The 18,663-nt window shown below is 40.8% G+C and overlaps 1 protein-coding gene across 2 annotated transcripts in view; it reads right to left on the bottom strand.

Annotated features, from left to right (window-relative positions):
* LOC128744465 (uncharacterized) overlaps window positions 1-18,331 on the bottom strand; it is a 77,187-nt gene extending 58,856 nt beyond the window's left edge. For both annotated transcript variants that reach the window (XM_053841497.1, XM_053841498.1), the window contains exon 1: window positions 18,027-18,331. Coding sequence is in view for 1 of the 2 variants with exons in the window: in XM_053841498.1 (XP_053697473.1) it covers window positions 18,027-18,039 (13 nt within the window). In the remaining variant the exon portion in view is untranslated. The remainder of the gene's footprint in view (window positions 1-18,026) is intronic.
* Window positions 18,332-18,663: the final 332 nt, after the last annotated feature.

Raw genomic sequence — 18,663 nt, 5'->3', positions numbered from 1 at the left:
GTCGTAAGAAACGCTTGCACTGGGATCGCGTCGCGATCGATTCCTACAGAGGCGGAGAATTGCTTCACGAAGCCCGATACGAAATACAACCAACGAAATCAGGAACCAGACTGTGCCAACTCCTGTTATGTGCAACGACAAGGAGGGGAACCTGATTACCGAAAAAGGACTGTTGAATGGTGAACAAGATGAAACTTTCAACAGAAACAGGAGAACGATTGATGATGAAGGACAAGCAGTGGATCCACCAACTTTGGACGAAGTTTAACCGTTCAGCTAGAGAACTGAAAAATCGCAAAGCAGCAGGATAGCATCCCCACGGAAATTTTGAAAGTCGTGAGCGAATGCACGAATTGTGCATTCCATTAGGTTATACTAAAGGTATGCACTGAGTAAGAACTACAAATCCTCCATAAATTCCGAAAATTAATTTTGCAGACTCACAATTCGTTTATAAACTGCAAGGCCGCGTATGATTCAGTTAAACAAAATGAGCCATGGTTGAGCAAGGTGACGGGCTATCGAATTTGCTATTCAACAGTGCATTGGAGGGTGCTATTCGAAGGGCAGGCGGGCAGAGAAGTGGTACCATTATTACGAAGTCTCGCATGCGCCTAGGGTTTATAGACGACATTGATATCATCGGTGTTAACCGTAGAGCTGTGGAAGAGGCGTATATGCATTTTAAGAAGGTAGCTGCGAGGTCAGGGCTTGTCATAAATTCTGCCAAAACGAAGTACATGGAGGCTGGTAGAGAGCGTGATACCCTTTCGGGTGTTGGAACTGCGGTGGTGATAGATGGTGACACTTTTGAAGTGGTTGACGAGTTTGTTTATCTGGGTACGTTAGTGACAACGATGTGAGTCATGAAGTAAAACGGTGGATAGCGACTTTCAACAGGGTTTTCTACGGATTGCGTAGCTAGCTGAGGTCCCGTAGCCTACAACTCCGTACGAAACTCGCGCTCTGTAAGATGCATATCCTCCCGGCAGGGTTACCATTTTCACAGGTTTTTCTGTAAAATCACAGATTTTTTCGTCATTTTAAAGCACAGAATCTGTGATCACAGATAACAGATATTTTTGAAAATCACAGATTTTCACAGATATGCTACATGTTGAATAAAAGTTTATCAATTTTATCACTGGAAGCGAAATGGCACAAAAAATCGGGAGGTAAAGTTACAAAACCGAAATTACTGCGCATCTAAAACAAAATTCACGAAGCGTATGGATGATATAGAATGAACCATATTGTTCAAAAACATTAAAATGCTAATTTTTCTTCATGGAAGCATAATTATGTATCACAGATTTAGTAACAGATTTTTTTCGATAGTTTTACAGATTTTCACAGATTTTTAAACTGCAAACACAGATTTCAAAATGGCAACTCTGTCTCCCGGTGGTACTCTACGACCATGAAGCACCGACGAGTTCTTGGTGTTTTTGAGCGTAAGATCTTTCGATCAATTCTTGATGGCATATTAGCTTTACATTTACCAAGTACTTATACGAAGATGCGGATAGTTTGAAGTGAATAAAACACGGTAGGCTAAAGTGGACTGGTCACGTAGTAAGGACGCCGTATGAGAGACCAGTGAAAACAATATTCAGCAGAGAACCCGACAGACGCCGTCGACTTCGAGGCAGACCCACTACCCGTTGGATGAGCGATGTTGACGAGGATGCTAGAACAGCGGGTGTTCGGCGCGACTTCAAGGCGGATATAAAAGAGTGGCAGCCCAAAACCAAGTAGCGTAGAGATGATTCCTAAAGTCGGCCCAGATTCGTTAAGCGGATTGTCGCCGAATAAATAAAGCAATATAAGTAATTTTTAGTGTTCGCGGCAAAATAAAGGGTAACCGTGTTGACTATTGATGAAGCACAACTGAATTATTCATTTGTTTATTATATTTGCCACGAAAAGTCCACTTAGAAGATATAAAAGAGGGTTTCCCATAGATGATCACCTGGTTTGTTTATAGAATTTACTTTAGAATATGACATATTTTAATAATTTATATCCGTATAATTAATTTCTGAACTAAAACTCCATCTTCAAAGAACCTAACAGAAAAGTTGGAAGTGATAGGACTCGAAAATTCCAAATTAATCTCGGATTTGTGTTTGCATTTTCTTCGTTGCGTAATTATAATTGTAACCAGTAGAACAGTAATCGATTTGGAATGATGCACCAATAAATATTTCACACTTTAGTGGAATATTTTTTCTCATGCTCCACGTCCACCCACCATGGTCCATGGTGCAAAAATATTACAACTGATTCAGCGAACCAAAACCATGACCACGGATACTCGCAGTTTGTAGGAACCGTACCGCAATCAACATTCATTCTTTCCGTTTGCTTTACCGTGCACTCGGTTGAACTTTTCCGGTGCGATTCGCAGTGAGCTACTCCGGCTCTACATATTTTTCATAGTAAATGGGTTATATTTACAAACGTTTGCCACTTATATTCGAGTCGGTAGGTACCTACTGTGTGCATTTTTCTCCGGATCGGCAAATCTTCTCGATCGCCACAGTCGTTGACTGTGTTTACAGAGGCTAATTAATTGAAATTGCTCGTCGACCGGAGAACCCTCAACGCGAATCGACGAGTGGATTCTTGGCTTATTGACCTTTCATCGCACGGAAGGTAACCGTGTGCGGTCGACCGGAATCCGTTCGCAATAAGTTTAGTATTGGCAGCACCCCTTAGTGGTAGTATTCTGCACTGCTGAGAGTCGCCGGAGGGATGAGACATTAGTCATATATTGATGTTTAATTTGGCGTAAATCAATTAATGATGGAGCAGTTGGATACCGTTCGTAAGGTGACGGTGTTTATTAGTATTTGATATGGGCGTGATTCGCTTGGTCTCTGCGTTAATTACCGACTGTTGCCAGAAGGTCATTGCAAACGTCACGGAAATAAACGGTGCATTTGTGTTAAGCACCAACGAAAAATAACAAATTTTATTAGTTCCCCTGTGACAGACTTATCGTTTCAATTTGTCAAAATCTCTGATTAGTTATCAAGAGTTGATTTATGCCGCATTCCCTCGAGCACGTGCTGTGATATTTGTTGACATAACAAAACGCGATAGACGGGTTGTCGAGCATCACACATAGTGTAGGCTGCGATTTTGATGGGCGGTGGTTGTATATTCTACGAGTTGATGGAACGACCTTTAAGGTCGTCGAAATTCCATAGTTGTTTGCTCATTTGTGAACCGGTCAACGCTATCCGACAGCGGGCGAAACTGGCTTAGCGAAGAGCTCAGTGTCATTGTCAGTATTGCACTATTTGTTTATCAACAACAATTCATTTAATAAAAAAAACGTTAAATATTAAACGTTGGAATTTTTATTTTTTACCCAACCTTGTTTATATTTTTCCATCGTTTATCATCCCATAACATCTTGCATGATTTATAGCTGACACGTTCTATGTCTAACTCTAGCAAAGCTAACGCAAATATCGGAACGAACCGAATCAGTGGAAAAAATGTTTGCGCTGCTTGATAAAACTCGAACATCTGACATATCACGAACTTGCAGATATGGGCGGGCGGTTCAGATCTGAAAAGCCGGCGTTCAAAACCAACAGACTAAACAAAACCATGCGCCAAGAAATCAGTAGGTATGTCCTCGTGAACCTGGGTCTAGGTTAACCATCTTGTGCACGGTGTGAATGCAGGTCAGAGCCGAGGTTAGAATGTCATCCACGATTGTCCCACGACAACCGTTGATAGACACGGTGACGCGGTAATGCCTTTGCCTTCACGTTGACAGCACATTCAGCCCTATCGTCCGCCCAGCAACTGGCTGGTTGTAAATCAATTTATCATGCCCTCAATTAGCATAGGTAAATGCATGGCGCGAGAAACGGCTTTTTTCGGATGCTACCTTTGATGACCTTTGCAGCTTAGATGAACCGTTCAAGATCGTACGATCGCTAGCCAAGGTGGTGGTGATGATGAGGGTTTAGAAACAATTTAAAGATCTTTAATTTTGTGTCAATGTTAACTTTCGCCGAAAGAGTTGTAGTTGTGTATTTAATTTAATGTTATAAAGAGGAATACCGTGGACCCCCGTTCGTTTGACCGTTTTTAATCTGAACACTTTTTAATTTGAACCCCGCTGGTTTGCACGACGTGCAAATTTGAAATGGTTCAAATGTCATTCTCAACACGACATCATTCGTTTATGCAGACAATGTACATAAACACGATTTGTTTGTACTGACCTACTGTTTTACCTGACTTATAGAGAAAATACTTTGTGTTCGCGGGAGCTCAAAATCGGGAAAAAGTTGAAATGAGCGTCGTTCCCTCGCCTAATTCCTACCCCTGAAAATAAGGCCATTGCAAATAATTTTAAAAGTTTATGTCACTTCCCCCTTGGAAATTGGCTTGAAAAATGGGGGGGGGGGGTCAAAAAAATAATTTGAAGGATATTAGTTAATTTTTTTTTTCATAAAATCAATTGTCTGTGGGTTCTACAGCCTGAAAAACTTTAAAAATGAGTGTACGAGTTGAGTTAATGCTTCTAGCAGAAACAGAAATGGAAATGCGAACAACATCGGCCGAAAAATTTTTCTTTCGTTTTTGTCTTTTTTCGTAGATTTTTGCAAGGAAAATAATAACATATATATTAAAAGGAAGAATAGATTTGGTTTTCACGTTTAAACTTTGAGTGAAATTGCCAAAAATCAATTTTTTTGCTTGATTAAAAAAATCTCTTGGTATTTTTTTCCGCGCCCCTCCCTTCAGTGGCCCAACGCCGGAAGGATAAAAACTTTATAAAATATTTGTGATGGCCTAACTTACATAAACGTTATTTTTCAAGGGACAGTAGCATGTAATGCTTTCTTTGTTAAACTAGAGTGTTATTCGTGCAACTTTTTACAGGTTTAAGGCAATAATAAAAACTTAACTTACAAAAAACCGTTTGATATTCGTACTATCTGAATAATGCAAATCTATTTATGTAATCTATTTATATAATCTATCTATTTATATAAGAGGCTTATGTCTGTACCGAAAACCAGGCCTCTGACAGGACGTCATAAGAGGCTTATCGGTAACTAAAACAGGCCCCTGACAGGACGTTATGCTTTCGTAGCAATGGGTAGTATTGTCAGTCACGTCAGTCACTGGTTGACTGCAGGACTGCTCGATTGCTCAACTGGTTGACTAGACTACGCGACTAGACTGCTCGATTTGAATGGTCGACTGGACTGGTTAACCGAACTGCTCGACTGAACTGTTCGACTCGACTGGTCGACTCAATTGGACAGGCAGACAGGGCGCTTGATTGGACAGATCGACTTGACTGCTTGAGTGAACAGCTCGATTTAACTGCTCGAGTGGACTACTCGACTTAACTACTCGATTCGACTGCTTGATACATTTGCTTGACCTACTACTCGACCCGACCGCTCGACTTAACTGCACGATTAAACTGCTCGACTGGACTGAACTGGACTGCTCAACAGGCTCGCTTTACTGGACAGCATGATTTAACTGCTCGACTAGATTGCTCGACTCAACTGTTCGATTCGAGGCTCGACTCAACTGCTCGATTCAACTGCTTGATTCCACTGCTCGACTGGACTACTCAACTACACTGCTCGAATGAACTGCTCGTCTCAACTGCTCGAATGAACTGCTCGGCTCAACTGTTCGATTTAACCGCTTGACATGACTGCTTGACCATCCGATTCGACTGCTCGACTCAAGTACTCGACTAGACTATTCGATTCAACTGCTCGACTGGACCACGCGACTTAACTGCTCGATTAAACGTATCGACTGAACTGCTCGACTTGACTGCTCGACTCGACCACTCGATTCAACTGCTCGACTCAACTGCTCGAACGGAATGCTTGACTAAACAGCTTGATTTACCTGCTCGACTAGACTGCTCGATTTGACAGCTCGACTTGACTGTTCAACTGGACTGCTCGACCCAACTGCTTGACTCGATTACTTGATTCGACTGCTCGACTCACCTGCTCAACTCGATTGCTTGTCGCGATATCATATGGTCGGTGTTAGATCAAACCGGACCAAACGCTAAATTTTAAAAAATGAGTTAATGATAGCAAACGATCAAGAATTTTCTAAACAAAATTTTACTCTAATCAGACTACATACATGTTGCAGACAGCCAGAAGTTTTTATTCAGTTAAATAAAATCCAATACAGTGGGATTTCGAATTTGGCATGGTTCGATTTTGGCATGCCACGATATCAGTTAAATGACAAAAAAATGATGCCCACAGTGTGTTCAGGAAAAAATGTTTGCGGTTATAGAATATTTAGAACAATAATATTTTTATTGCCGTAGGACTACGACTTACCACAGGTCGCCAAAAACTTACTTGCACCGCACGGATAGCTCTTGGTGGATTTCGTAAACATAAAAAGGTTGCAATCGTTGATTAATAACATTTAGTCAATTTCTAACGCTCTTACATTCAATTTTTTCATATCAAAAAAAAGGTTCTCGATTTTGGCAACATAGGCGACACGCATTTGTTGCCACATTCTAAATATTACTGTACGACCATAAAAACTATTTGTTTCAGTTTCCGGTTATGACTCTTTTATGTACAACATCTAAGAGCTATATTATGCAATATAAGAACGCAAAGAACTAATACAAAGATTACATCTTCGCAAACACTGACCAATGGAATGTATGCGCAGTTGATGATGATGATGATGATGATGATGATGATGATGATGATGATGATGATGATGATGATGATGATGATGATGATGATGATGATGATGATGATGATGATGATGATGATGATGATGATGATGATGATGATGATGATGATGATGATGATGATGATGATGATGATGATGATGATGATGATGATGATGATGATGATGATGATGATGATGATGATGATGATGATGATGATGATGATGATGATGATGATGATGATGATGATGATGATGATGATGATGATGATGATGATGATGATGATGATGATGATGATGATGATGATGATGATGATGATGATGATGATGATGATGATGATGATGATGATGATGATGATGATGATGATGATGATGATGATGATGATGATGATGATGATGATGATGATGATGATGATGATGATGATGATGATGATGATGATGATGATGATGATGATGATGATGATGATGATGATGATGATGATGATGATGATGATGATGATGATGATGATGATGATGATGATGATGATGATGATGATGATGATGATGATGATGATGATGATGATGATGATGATGATGATGATGATGATGATGATGATGATGATGATGATGATGATGATGATGATGATGATGATGATGATGATGATGATGATGATGATGATGATGATGATGATGATGATGATGATGATGATGATGATGATGATGATGATGATGATGATGATGATGATGATGATGATGATGATGATGATGATGATGATGATGATGATGATGATGATGATGATGATGATGATGATGATGATGATGATGATGATGATGATGATGATGATGATGATGATGATGGATGATGATGATGATGATGATTCGTGTTAGCTGAGAGTTCCCTTTGTTCCTAGCTCTGGTTTTGGATCTCACGAGAACGAGCCGCATATATTCTCGTGGTCCACCCATGTGCATGAATGTCGCAAATGAATGGGTTGAAGAATAGATAGAGAGGGTTTATATACGTTAGATTATGCCCTAGAGCTAGAAGAGCGTCTGTAAGAAACACACTGTCGTAATTCACTGAAGTAAGCAGGATACCAAAGTATTTTTTAGTGTTAGTTAACATTTGTTATTCGTTACAGTAGTGTAATTGACTAAGCTTACACCGCATGATTACGTGTTGCTTTTCATTAGTTTGATTTTTCAAGAGCGAACTTAGCTCTGAAGCTAGAGAACGCAAACTTGTTATAATATAGCCTGAAAACGATACCTCATTAGTTTCCTCGAGCCAACAACACTCTTTTAATTGGATAGAGCCAGGATTTAAAAAAAAAATCAAGCACAGTTTTTAAATTAGAGTAATCATGTGTTCATTACAATAAGCAAAATAAGAGACAAAGGGAAAGAATTCAATAATTTGATGACATCATTGTTCATTGCCAATTTTTACAAACAACAAAATATTTGCGTATCGTATTTTGTATCCTTTGAGACGCAACACAGAACGAAAACACATGCGTTAGTATCAACAAAACAATTAAATATATTTCTGTCAGGCGAAGAAGAATTTCGAAAAATACATTTTTGCCAGATTACTTCCGCGCAGATGTTTTATTAGGTTATCTTTTCGAATCCTACAGTCAACATGATTCCGCTGTCCCATCTTTGAAACTTCTTTTACATTTACATCTTCGTTTGAGTGGTTGTTTACATTTCGGTTCCCATACTGCACACCCGCCGGTTCGATGGTAAACAATATCATCCACCGCAAAGAGTTGTTGGTTGAGGTCTATTAATGTATTGCTAATGTATGTATAATTAATCTGTGTGAAGCATCAATTTAACACCAGCCGCAAACCCGAGAAAAAATAACATTATTTGCAAACGTGTTGTTTATCTCCACATATGACCCTGAAAGAGTTGAAATTTGTTTGTCTTGCATGCAAAGCAATTGTTTTTAATTTAGTTTGAATTCATTGGAAGTGTAAACTAAACCGGCTCTAGAACTCAAATCCAATCCCGGTAACAATGCTCCGGAGCTTATTCCGCGGATCGCACGATTTGATCCGTTGCGTTGCCTAGCATCAATTAACATTCATCCCACTTTTTCCGATGAATGAAAACGAAATTGACAACAACGGCTGTTGCTGCTGCTGGAGTTAGCCGGATTTGCTGCGGAATCCGCGCTCGTGCGCGCAAATCGTTTGCGTTGGCTGGACGGCCGACGTAAACAAGTGGGTAACCACCAGGCTGGCGCTGCTGCACCAACTCGACGGAGGAATTCGTAATGAGCTTGCGTATGACATGTGTAGGTACTGCTGCGGCTTGATTTATGCAAAAGATTGCTGATTGACGTGCATACAATTACTGCCAAAAGTGTAACAATAAAATAAACAAAATGCAAACTACAAACTGCCACCGCAGATTGACGTTCTATTCATTCAGATGACCCGCGTCAAGATATTGACACAAAGCGCACTCGCGATGTGTTGGTTTGGTCTGGGTGTTCGCCCAAATGCCGTGGTTAAAGTTTTGTGAAGCTCAAATTGCAACAAATTTGAATTGACGTCCTCTCTTTTTAAATACTTCCAAAATTTGTATTACCGTCCTATTTCTTTTCGTCCAAAATATGAATTGCCGTCTTCTATTTTAACGACTGATTTATTCAACGCGAGACTTGGGTACACACCTCGCAGTAGGGATTTTTTCGGAAAAAAATTCGATTATTTCTGAATCTCCAAATGCCGCTGGACTCCCACCTTTTGATGTCAAAAGACAGATATCATTATAAGGATTCTAATGGTATGATGCTGGTTTATGGCACGTGTCTGTTTCTAGAAGTTTAGGCCAACTGAAGAACTTTTTTAACTAATGTTATCGATAATAATCGCTGTAAAAGCCAATATCTCTGAAATTAGTTGGGAAAAAATCCAATGTGGTAAAAAAGAAGCAATATCGCTCACAAATAGCAAAAAAGAGATCCAATGTTGTTGCCTTGAGGTACGCCCGAGAGGTTGGAATCGCGGCAAAGAACCAGGAAACAAGTGAAGAATAACTATTGGAAACACGATTCCGCTTGCTTGTTCGAGACCTATAACCATCGGTGACCGAAGAAAATTTGGTTGTTGTAAAAACAAAAGTAACGCGTTAACCGGTGGAGGTTCGTAGATAACGCTAGATATATGTGTATTGAGAATTACGGACAATTTCTGCAACTACAGCCAAATCAACGTTTGCGCACCGACAAATGATAAATCCAAAGAGGACAAATTCTACGACTGGCTCGAGCGAACTTACGGAGAGTGCCAGTAACATGGCATGGCAATGAAAATGATTTGAAGCTCATACACCTTACCGCAACCAGACATTTGGGCATATATAGTAAATGGTTGAATAATGCGCTCCAGAGCTACCACGAAGTTCCTCAGCCTCTTATTTAGCATCTCCAATCTCTACCTCCTCGTGGTACCATCCGGGATACGTTCCTTAGTGGAAATCGGACAACCGGCGGAAACTAGGGTCGTATGCGGACAGAGAAGGGGGCACTCATGCGAAGGCTGAGTGTAAACTCTCCGCCTGCAAATGACGGATCTCGGTAGAAGCATGTTCGATGACCCTGAAAATACTGAGAACCTGAGCAGAGAGTCCAAAGCCCCCAAAGGAGAATGGTTTTAAGAGCTATTATCCATGCTAAAAGTAAAAACATGAATGGATAAATCCCTAATCCAAGGTATCCAAGGTAGGGGAGTTCTATAAAAACTCAGCCTCAAACGGAGCCTGCGGAGTACCAGAGCGCCCTCCACAGTAATCAGCCCTTACCGCATCATGAAGAGCTCTGATGCGGCGGACTCTTCTTTCCCCTCAATTCGTGGGATTCTATATGAACAATCAAAATAATAAAACAGTCTGAGTTCAGCTATCAACCGTGTCGCACGTCTTACACGAAGCTCTTGGTATAAAGTGCGACTGATAACAATTATTCTTTTGAACAATAGTGTTTTTTGTTCTGACCACAAGGTCAAATAGTTGAGTTTGTTGAACTATTGATTATCGCCTATTGTTGATTCGAACCTAGAAAGTTGACTAGAAAAACAGAGACAATTCAGATAATTCGGTATTTAATTTTGAAAATCAGAAAGAAGTGTACTATATAAACTAGTGGCCGGCGGTAGCATAATGCCGCCCGGCGGCGGCAACAACGATAGTCCGGCTCTCGGGGGAAGGAGCTTCCCTGCGTTGGGTTTGATTCCTCAACGATCAGAAGGACGCTATCTTCTTCTTGCGCGGTCGGACGAAGGTGGAACGCTGGAAGGAGTTTCACCGTTTTTGATCGATAAGGCGATCAAAAACTGCTGTGGGGACGTGGCCAGCGTGAAACGTATCCGAGAAGGAAAAATCCTGATCCAGACACGCACTGAAAAGCAAGCGAATCAACTAAAAAAACTAACCTCACTTATTGAGGGCCTGAATGTGAATGTAACCGATCACGCCACGTTAAACACATGCAAAGTAGTCATCACGTGTCACGATCTGAAAGACATTGATGAGAAAGAAATCCTACGAGAACTCAGTGGACAAAACGTGACTCATGTGCAGCAAATGAAAAAGAAAGTGGACGGACAACTTGTCAAAACTCCTTCATTCATTCTGACAATCTCATCAACCATGCGCCCGGAGCGAGTTAAAGTTGGATTCCTTAGTGTATCGGCGCGTCCATATTACCCAAGGCCCGTGCGTTGTTTCCAGTGTTGGAAAATCGGTCATCTGGCCCGCGAGTGTCAAGGTAAAAAAACATGTGTAAACTGCGGAGAGGAATACCACGACGAACAGTGTTCAAAGCCATCGAAATGTGTTAATTGCAACGAAAACCACCCAGCTAACAACCCGAAATGCGAGACCTGGACCATGGAAATGAATATCATCCGCACGAAGATTGATCAGAATATCAGTTTCACAGAGGCTAGAAAAATCGTTGAATCACAAAAGCAATCAAAAACAACGTATGCTAACAAGCTGGCTGGAGCAGAAAAAACCTGTACATGCAAATGCACCTGCGGTCAAATTGCTACAGTAGCAGAATCACGTAACATCCCAGAAGTTTCGGTATCAGCTATGGTCAACAGCAGCCAAATATCAACCAAATTGTACGAAATCAGCCCTCCTAATTCCCCGAGAACCAAAAGAACAAAGCAAGAGGAAGAAATCAGCGGTGATGAAACTCCAATCACCCAGAACAACGTGAGAGAAGCTTCAGCTAATGAGAAACCCGTTCCAGAAACAACTAAGAAGACTAGAGGACGACAGCGGAAGAAACCAATGCCAGAGACAAGGAATAGAACTGACGTCGAAGAAGGACCGAGTGAGATGGAATTATAGACCATCAAAATGAATAAAACACACAATACAATTCAATCAAACGAGCAGCCGTTAACCTTGGCATCTTGGAATATTCAAGGCTTTCGTACTGGAAAACCTGAACTCGATTTAATCATTCGCGATAAAAACCCAACAATCATTTGTCTTCAAGAAAGCATGTGCCCTCTGCGTAACCCACCGATCATCACTGGATATAAGGTATATCATCGTCCGAGACTACATGGTGGCCGAGCTGCAGGAGGAGTTATTGTCGCCATTAAAAGCGGAATCGACAGCATAGAAATGGAAACTGATTCTGTCCTAGAAGCTATAGCCGTTAAGGTAGGTCCCCCACTTAACGCCACTATTTTGAACATGTATTTACCACCCGGAGATTTGATAAACAAAAACGAAATACGCTCGCTGATTACTCAAATTCCCCATCCCCTATTGCTTGTGGGAGACATAAATGCACATCACCCTCTTTGGGGCTCAGACTGCACTTCACCTAGAGGCAGCGATATAGAAGAAGTGTTAAACGATTCCAACCTTATCGTGCTGAATAGTGGAGAACCCACATATATTAGCCACTCGACCGGCAGAGGATCTTGTATTGATTTGGCCTGCTGCTCAAACGAACTGGCAGGACAGATGGAACTGTGTACAGCAGAAGATACTCATGGCAGCGACCATGTACCCATGTTTCTAACGTTCCCTGAATCTATTAGGCCTTTAAGGAATAGTAGAAAATGGAAAATAGATGAGGCTGACTGGCTGCATTATGAAAGCATCATAAGCTTTACGCAAATAGACAATGCAGAGGAACAGATTCAAGCAATTACTAGTGAAATGCTCAGAGCAGCAGAAACTTCAATACCAAAAACGACGATGACTGCACGACGAAAAACGGTACCCTGGTGGAACGCTACAATAGCAACCGCAATAAAATCAAGAAGAAAAGCACTGAGGAAACTTAAATCGACTCCAAATAACCACGAAGATAAAGAACGATTAGCTGCTGCCTTCAAAGAAATCAGAAGCAGTACACGCGATATAGTAACAAAAGCAAAGCAGAAGTCCTGGAGAGAGTTTGTATCAAATTTCAACATGCAGACGCCAATAAAGGAAATGTGGACCAGCTTCCATCGAATACAAGGAAAAGTCACTGAAAACCGAATTTATGCTGTTAACGATCAGGATGGTACTGTTACAAATAACGCATCGATAGCGGAAACGCTAGCTAACTCTTTTCAATGTGTATCAAGCAATGATTCGTATTCCCCACAGTTTAAGCAGCATCAGAATTTAGTGGAAAGCCAACCACTAATCATTCCCGATGCTACAAATGAAAGTTACAATAAGCGTTTTACGCTAAATGAATTAGAAGAAGCACTGGAAGGGTTGAAAGGTTCTTCACCAGGAGATGATAACATACACTACGCGATGATTATCCATCTTCCTATAGATTGCAAAAAACAACTACTAGAGGCATACAATCGCTTATGAGAAGAGTCCCTGTACCCAAAAAGCTGGACCAAATCAATAGTAGTGCCAATATTTAAGAACAAGGGCGAACGTACGAATCCTCGAAACTATAGGCCTATTTATCTTAATAGCTGTGTATGCAAAGTATTCGAAAGAATGCTTAATAACCGATTGATGTACATACTCGAAACAAAGACGCTGCTCAATCAACACCAGTATGCGTTTAGAAAGGGGCGATCTACCACTGATCATCTTATTACAATGGAGGAGTATTTGCGTCAAACTTTACAAAAAGGTAAATATGCACAAGCTGTTTTCTTAGACATCTCAAAAGCCTACGATACAACTTGGAGAAGACTCATCTTAAATAGACTCAGTAACTGGAATATAGGAGGAAGAATGCTCCAATTCATTCAGCAATCCTTACGCAAAAGGACGTTTAAAGTGTTAGCAAATGGTGTTTTTTCTGAGGAAAAAGATATGCAAACAGGACTGTGCCAGGGATCAGTTCTCAGCGTAACCTTATTCCTGATAGCAATCGATACGATTACGCAATTTATACCTGATAATATTACGTGTTTGACATATGCTGATGATGTGGTCCTTCTAGCTGAAGGAAACAATTCGACGGATCTGGCGGAGAAACTCCAAAAAGCATTGGATTCAATAAGCGAATGGGAGAAAAAAACGGGATTTACAATTTCCCCTGATAAATGCGCTACAGTAATTTTTAAAAATATTCAAGCAAAGAAAATTTCGAACTCACTCATTCTGGGTAACTCAACCATTTCTTCGAAAAAGACACATAAATGCCTTGGAATGACATTTGACCAGAATTTACTATTCAAACAGCATATTGACGAAGTAAGAGCAGCCTGCTTACATCGTTTGCAGTTGCTAAAATGCTTAGCAAACAAAAATTGGGGTGGAGATAAAGAAACGCTAACTAAGCTTTACAAATCAACCATCTTAGAAAAGATGCTGTATGCAGCGCCAATACTTTCCTCAGCCAGTGATATTCTCCTGAAACGTTTAGAAACCATACACAATGCTGGCCTCCGTGCAATAAGTGGTGCATTCCACACCAGCCCTATTGTCAGTCTTCAAGTAGCAACAGGAATTCCCAGCCTAAAACTGTTAATTGAGCAACGAACAGCAATGTACTGCACCAAGAGGGTGTCTCAGGAAAGATCAACCGAAACCAATACGAACAGTATACCAAGCACTTCTACCGAGGACTCTTTTGAATTATCGTCTTCTTCCTATGTAGACAGTGACAGTTCTGGGGAACTGTGGAACACCAAGCCAACGCCGGATATGCCTAAATTGCCTTTCGAGAGAGGTGAAAAAATCCTGGAAGACCTGGAATCAAATCTGCCCCTTACAAACTGTTTGCGTACACCTGAATGTGCCCCATGGAATCGAAGTCCCATATCAGTTGATACTAGTATGGTCACAGTGAAACAACAATCAAACATCGCTGCAGTTCTTCGACAATCCTTCTTACAAAGGATAGCTGAAAAATACTCAATATATAGCAAAATATTTACAGATGGATCCAAAACAATAGATAAATGTGGTTTTAGTGTGGTTAATGATGATATGATTATCCGCAAAAGAATTTGCGATAATGCTAGCATTTTTGCGGCTGAAAGTCAAGCAGTTAGAGCAGCTCTCCTCTGGGTGGCAGAACAAGACGGTGCAGGGGCTTACCTCATCTGCACCGACTCACTAAGCGTAGTTCACGGGCTTCTAAAGCGTAAAATCAGGTCTAAGTGGAGGGATGAAATGACTCTGATTTATAGACAATGTTTCGAGTCGCGAAAAGCAGTAACATTCATGTGGGTCCCGAGTCACATCGGGATACCTGGAAACGAGCGAGCAGATAGTGAAGCCAAATTGGCCCTAGAACAAGAAGTCGATGAAAGTATCATACTGGATTACAGTGAAGCGAAAAGATGCATTAAATATGCAATAACTTGCCGGTGGCAGTTACAGTGGAATGTTATCACAGAAAACAAATTACGTGAAATTAAGAATGTGGTAACTGAGTTTAAGCATAAAGCACAAACTAGAAGGGATAACGTTGTGTTAACTCGGCTTCGCATTGGACATACGCAACTCACTCATGGTTATCTGTTGGAGAGAAGTGAAGTGCCAAGGTGTAGAAAATGCAACGATATATTGTCAATAAAACATATCATAGTAAATTGCCAAGGATACGATGACGAACGAAGGAGAGTAAATCTTAGCCCAAATCTTCGAGAAGCCTCAGCTGACAGTGAGGAAAGAATTGAAAAAGTACTGGAATTTTTTAAAATAATTAATTTATATAATCTTATTTAGCTGTTAGGTAATTTATCCATATTGTAAATAAATTGTATATTTTCTTTTCTAGACCCGAATGACCAAAAGTTAAAGGGTCTATAAATAAACAAAAAAAAAAAAAAAAAATAATAAAACATTAATTTCAGTGAGCGCGGACGCTGGAATGTCTCATTGGCAGGTATATCTTAACATCGTCCTCGTAAAACAGACGACATCCAGCAGCCAGCAGTATAGAGAGCTCGTTGATGAATAGTGTCAAAAGCAAAGGGCCCAAGTTGCTTCCTTGTTCCTAAACACAAAACAAAGTTACAAGTTACAAGTTACAAAACAGTTCCGCTTTTACCGGACCGATTTTGACGCATAAACTACGGTCAGTGAGGTAAGACCTCATCCATCTGATGAAAGCGACAGAAATTCCAAGTTTCTACATCCGATTCAACAACATCGCGTGATCAACACGATCGAAGGCAGCTTTTAAGTCTGTATATATAACGTCTACTTGCGCATTTTCCTCCATGATGTTTAGGCAGAACGAAACAAACTCCGTTAGATTAGTGGCAACTGATCTTCTAGGAAAAAATCCATGCTCCATGATCAACGGATAAGTACTGCAAACTGCACATAAAAAGTGCGTCGTGGACTATGATTTCCAACACTTTCGAGCAGGCACAAAGTGATGTGATACCGTGATAATTTTCCACGTTCCTCTTATCTCCTTTTTTGTGCACGGGAAACATGATGGATTTTTTCCATGATTCAGGAAATACATTCTGCCGGAGGGAAGTTTTGAATAACATCGCCAGTGTGCGAACAATAGCTGCAGCACATTTCTTCACAACACAAGAAGGAATTCCGTCTGATCCAGCAGCGAGCGAATATTTGAGCTTTTTGATCGCGGTTTCAACGAGTTGATCGTTTATATGGAATATATTCAAGTTGATCGCATCATATGGATTTCAGAGGCAGTCTGTTTTTCCGAAGCAATAAAAGCGTTGAAGTTGAAGTTGAAGTTGAAGTTCTTGAAGTGAGTGGCAAAGAGTTTTTTTCCACGCATTCCACGAACGAAATGAAATGATAAAACTATACTTTTTTTGGCAATATTGTAGATAATAATTAACTCTCTAATTGACCTTTACACTATTTTTTCGAATTCTGTTTCGCTGAGGCGCTGTAGATGGGATTCATCATGCGTAGCGCCAAAAACTTCAATGACACATGCTGCTTGAAATCGTTCTGCTGTGCGTTGGTTCCCTTCTTTCTCTAGTACTGCGCACCCGTATGAAGCAAGTATTACCAAAACCGTATCGCCAGAATCGAGACGGTGCAGCAGAGCTCCATTCGCTTTGCGCTCCGAAGGTTACCATGGAACGACCCGATCCGACTGCCACACTACGAACAGCGTTGCAGACTAATCAATTTAGACCCTCTGCAAACACGTCTGGATGTAACTAGAGCTGTCTCCATATGAAATGTTTTGACGTCCCGCATTGACTGTCCTTGAATCTTTTTAGCCAAAAAATATTTGAAAATATGCAATTCTCTAGGAAAAAGTTTTAGTTTAGTCTACTGCAACAAGATCATGCGAATAAATTCAGCAAAGACAAGCAACCAACTAAAACTCGTTAAGAATGCTTTGCGAATTATGAGTAAATTCAGTGATTTTGACTAAACTTCTGTTTATCGTAATTCCGTATGGCCTTGATGTTAAATATTGCTACAATCGTCGTGTTACCACTACAACTTGACTCTTCTTTACAGTTGCCCAAATTGAAAATCACATAGCACAGTTTTCAGCAACAAAAAAACAGACGCAAATTTGTTCAATGTACACAAAATTTATCTTATCTCAATGCTTTCAACGTGAGAAGTCCCCCTCCGATCGCATGCAGACCAAACAAAGATCAAGGCATCATAAATATTTCAACGACTGCACTTGGTAACCAAGAGTGGAGCATTCATGTGACATTTTTATATCATTTTTTTTATTGTCAAAAATCTCCTAGGTCGTCGTGTTTCGTCTGTCCAAATACAGTTGCACTGTTGTTTACTCGAGATGACTACGCGTGCCTGTTATCTCACCAACAACGGACCTGCTCAATGTATTTTACAACCTCATATCTGAATCTGGTGTACGTATCTTTTATATGGCTATCACTTACTCATGTTATCCATGTTGGAGGTGATTTTTCGGGACACTTTATTGTGTTATAACTACACAGCAGAGTAATTTCACTTGATAATTTTTGAATTTTTACTTTTCACCGCAAACTGGTAACTTCTGTGAAGAGGTGGAAGGAGGTGATAGAGTCGACACTAGCGTAACGGTTCAGAACAATTTGCATTCTACACCGTCAAATTCACTTTAACCGGATTTTCGAACACTTTTCAACTAATAAGATTTTCCAAACTACAATCAACCACTATATGGCAAGTCGTCCACGGCGAATGCTTCCGTACTCGGCAAGTGTCGTCGCATTTATAAAACGCCACAATGATAATACGCGACTCGTCTGTTGTTCCCGTTGAGTAAACACTGCAAAGCCGAACCAAGATCTCGACCGCCGTCGTCGGCTGCGCGAACTTTTAGGTGGAAGAAACATTTTCCCTTCCTATAACCAGTTCAGTTCATACTATTTCCCGTGCTTCCATGTTTACTTTTCTTTCCCACTGCCGGGCCGGCCGGGTCGGTGCCAGCTGCCGAGCGTACACGGGACGAACGATCGATCAGGCGACGACCGACCGACCGGCGCAGCCGGCCAGCCGGCTGATCGGATCCGACATGATGAAATAAGCATG

This window comes from Sabethes cyaneus, chromosome 3 (assembly GCF_943734655.1).
Source record: "Sabethes cyaneus chromosome 3, idSabCyanKW18_F2, whole genome shotgun sequence".
In the NCBI taxonomy this organism is placed as follows: Eukaryota; Metazoa; Arthropoda; class Insecta; order Diptera; family Culicidae; genus Sabethes; species Sabethes cyaneus.
Note: the sequence above shows the minus strand (reverse complement) of the source record. Positions and strands in the feature narration are given on the sequence as shown.